Source organism: Penaeus monodon, chromosome 21 (assembly GCF_015228065.2).
Source record: "Penaeus monodon isolate SGIC_2016 chromosome 21, NSTDA_Pmon_1, whole genome shotgun sequence".
NCBI lineage: Eukaryota > Metazoa > Arthropoda > Malacostraca > Decapoda > Penaeidae > Penaeus > Penaeus monodon.
Genome location: NC_051406.1, coordinates 44,714,697 through 44,715,185, shown reverse-complemented (window position 1 = coordinate 44,715,185; position 489 = coordinate 44,714,697). Strand labels below are relative to the sequence as shown.

Sequence of the window (489 nt, the reverse complement as noted above, 5' to 3'; positions counted from 1 at the left end):
CCCCAAAACACAACAACAGCAATAAAAACTTCCCACCGAAGTTAATGGTCTAACTCACCCCCCCTCTTCTCTTTTTCTCTCCCCCCCAGGCCCGTCTCGACCCGGATGCGGATCCAGCGAAAAGTATTGTCTCATCAATAGCGATTATCCGTTGTAAGTACCAGATTGCTGCTCCCAAATGTTCGTTGATGACTTTCAGATTTTGTGATTTTATGCTAACGTAATGTTGATATGTTTGCGTGATGAGTGAAGGGAGGCACGTGGATGTGGAGGCTGTGGAAAGAGTAAAAAAAGGAGATTGTGAAATATGGTAAATATGATGTATAAAAAAAGGAATATAAAAGTATGAATTATTAAATAAAAAAGTAAAGTGAAAGTGTGAATTATTAAATAAATAAAGTAAAATGAGTGTGAATAGTGGTAAACATGAAGTAAAAAAAGAGTAAATAAGTAAAAAAAAAAAGTGGTGAATTATGATAAACATGTATT

The 489-nt window shown here is 35.4% G+C and overlaps 1 protein-coding gene across 2 annotated transcripts in view; it reads left to right on the top strand.

Moving 5' to 3' along the window:
* The window catches only part of LOC119586525 (neurotrophin 1-like), a 28,112-nt gene that overhangs the window by 15,899 nt on the left and 11,724 nt on the right, over positions 1–489 (top strand). Inside the window, exon 3 of one of the 2 annotated variants that reach the window (XM_037935278.1) lies at positions 90–153. In XM_037935278.1, the coding sequence (XP_037791206.1) occupies positions 90–153 (64 nt within the window). Of the gene's footprint in view, positions 1–50; positions 154–489 lie in introns of both variants that reach the window. The other variant, XM_037935279.1, reaches the window with a different exon arrangement.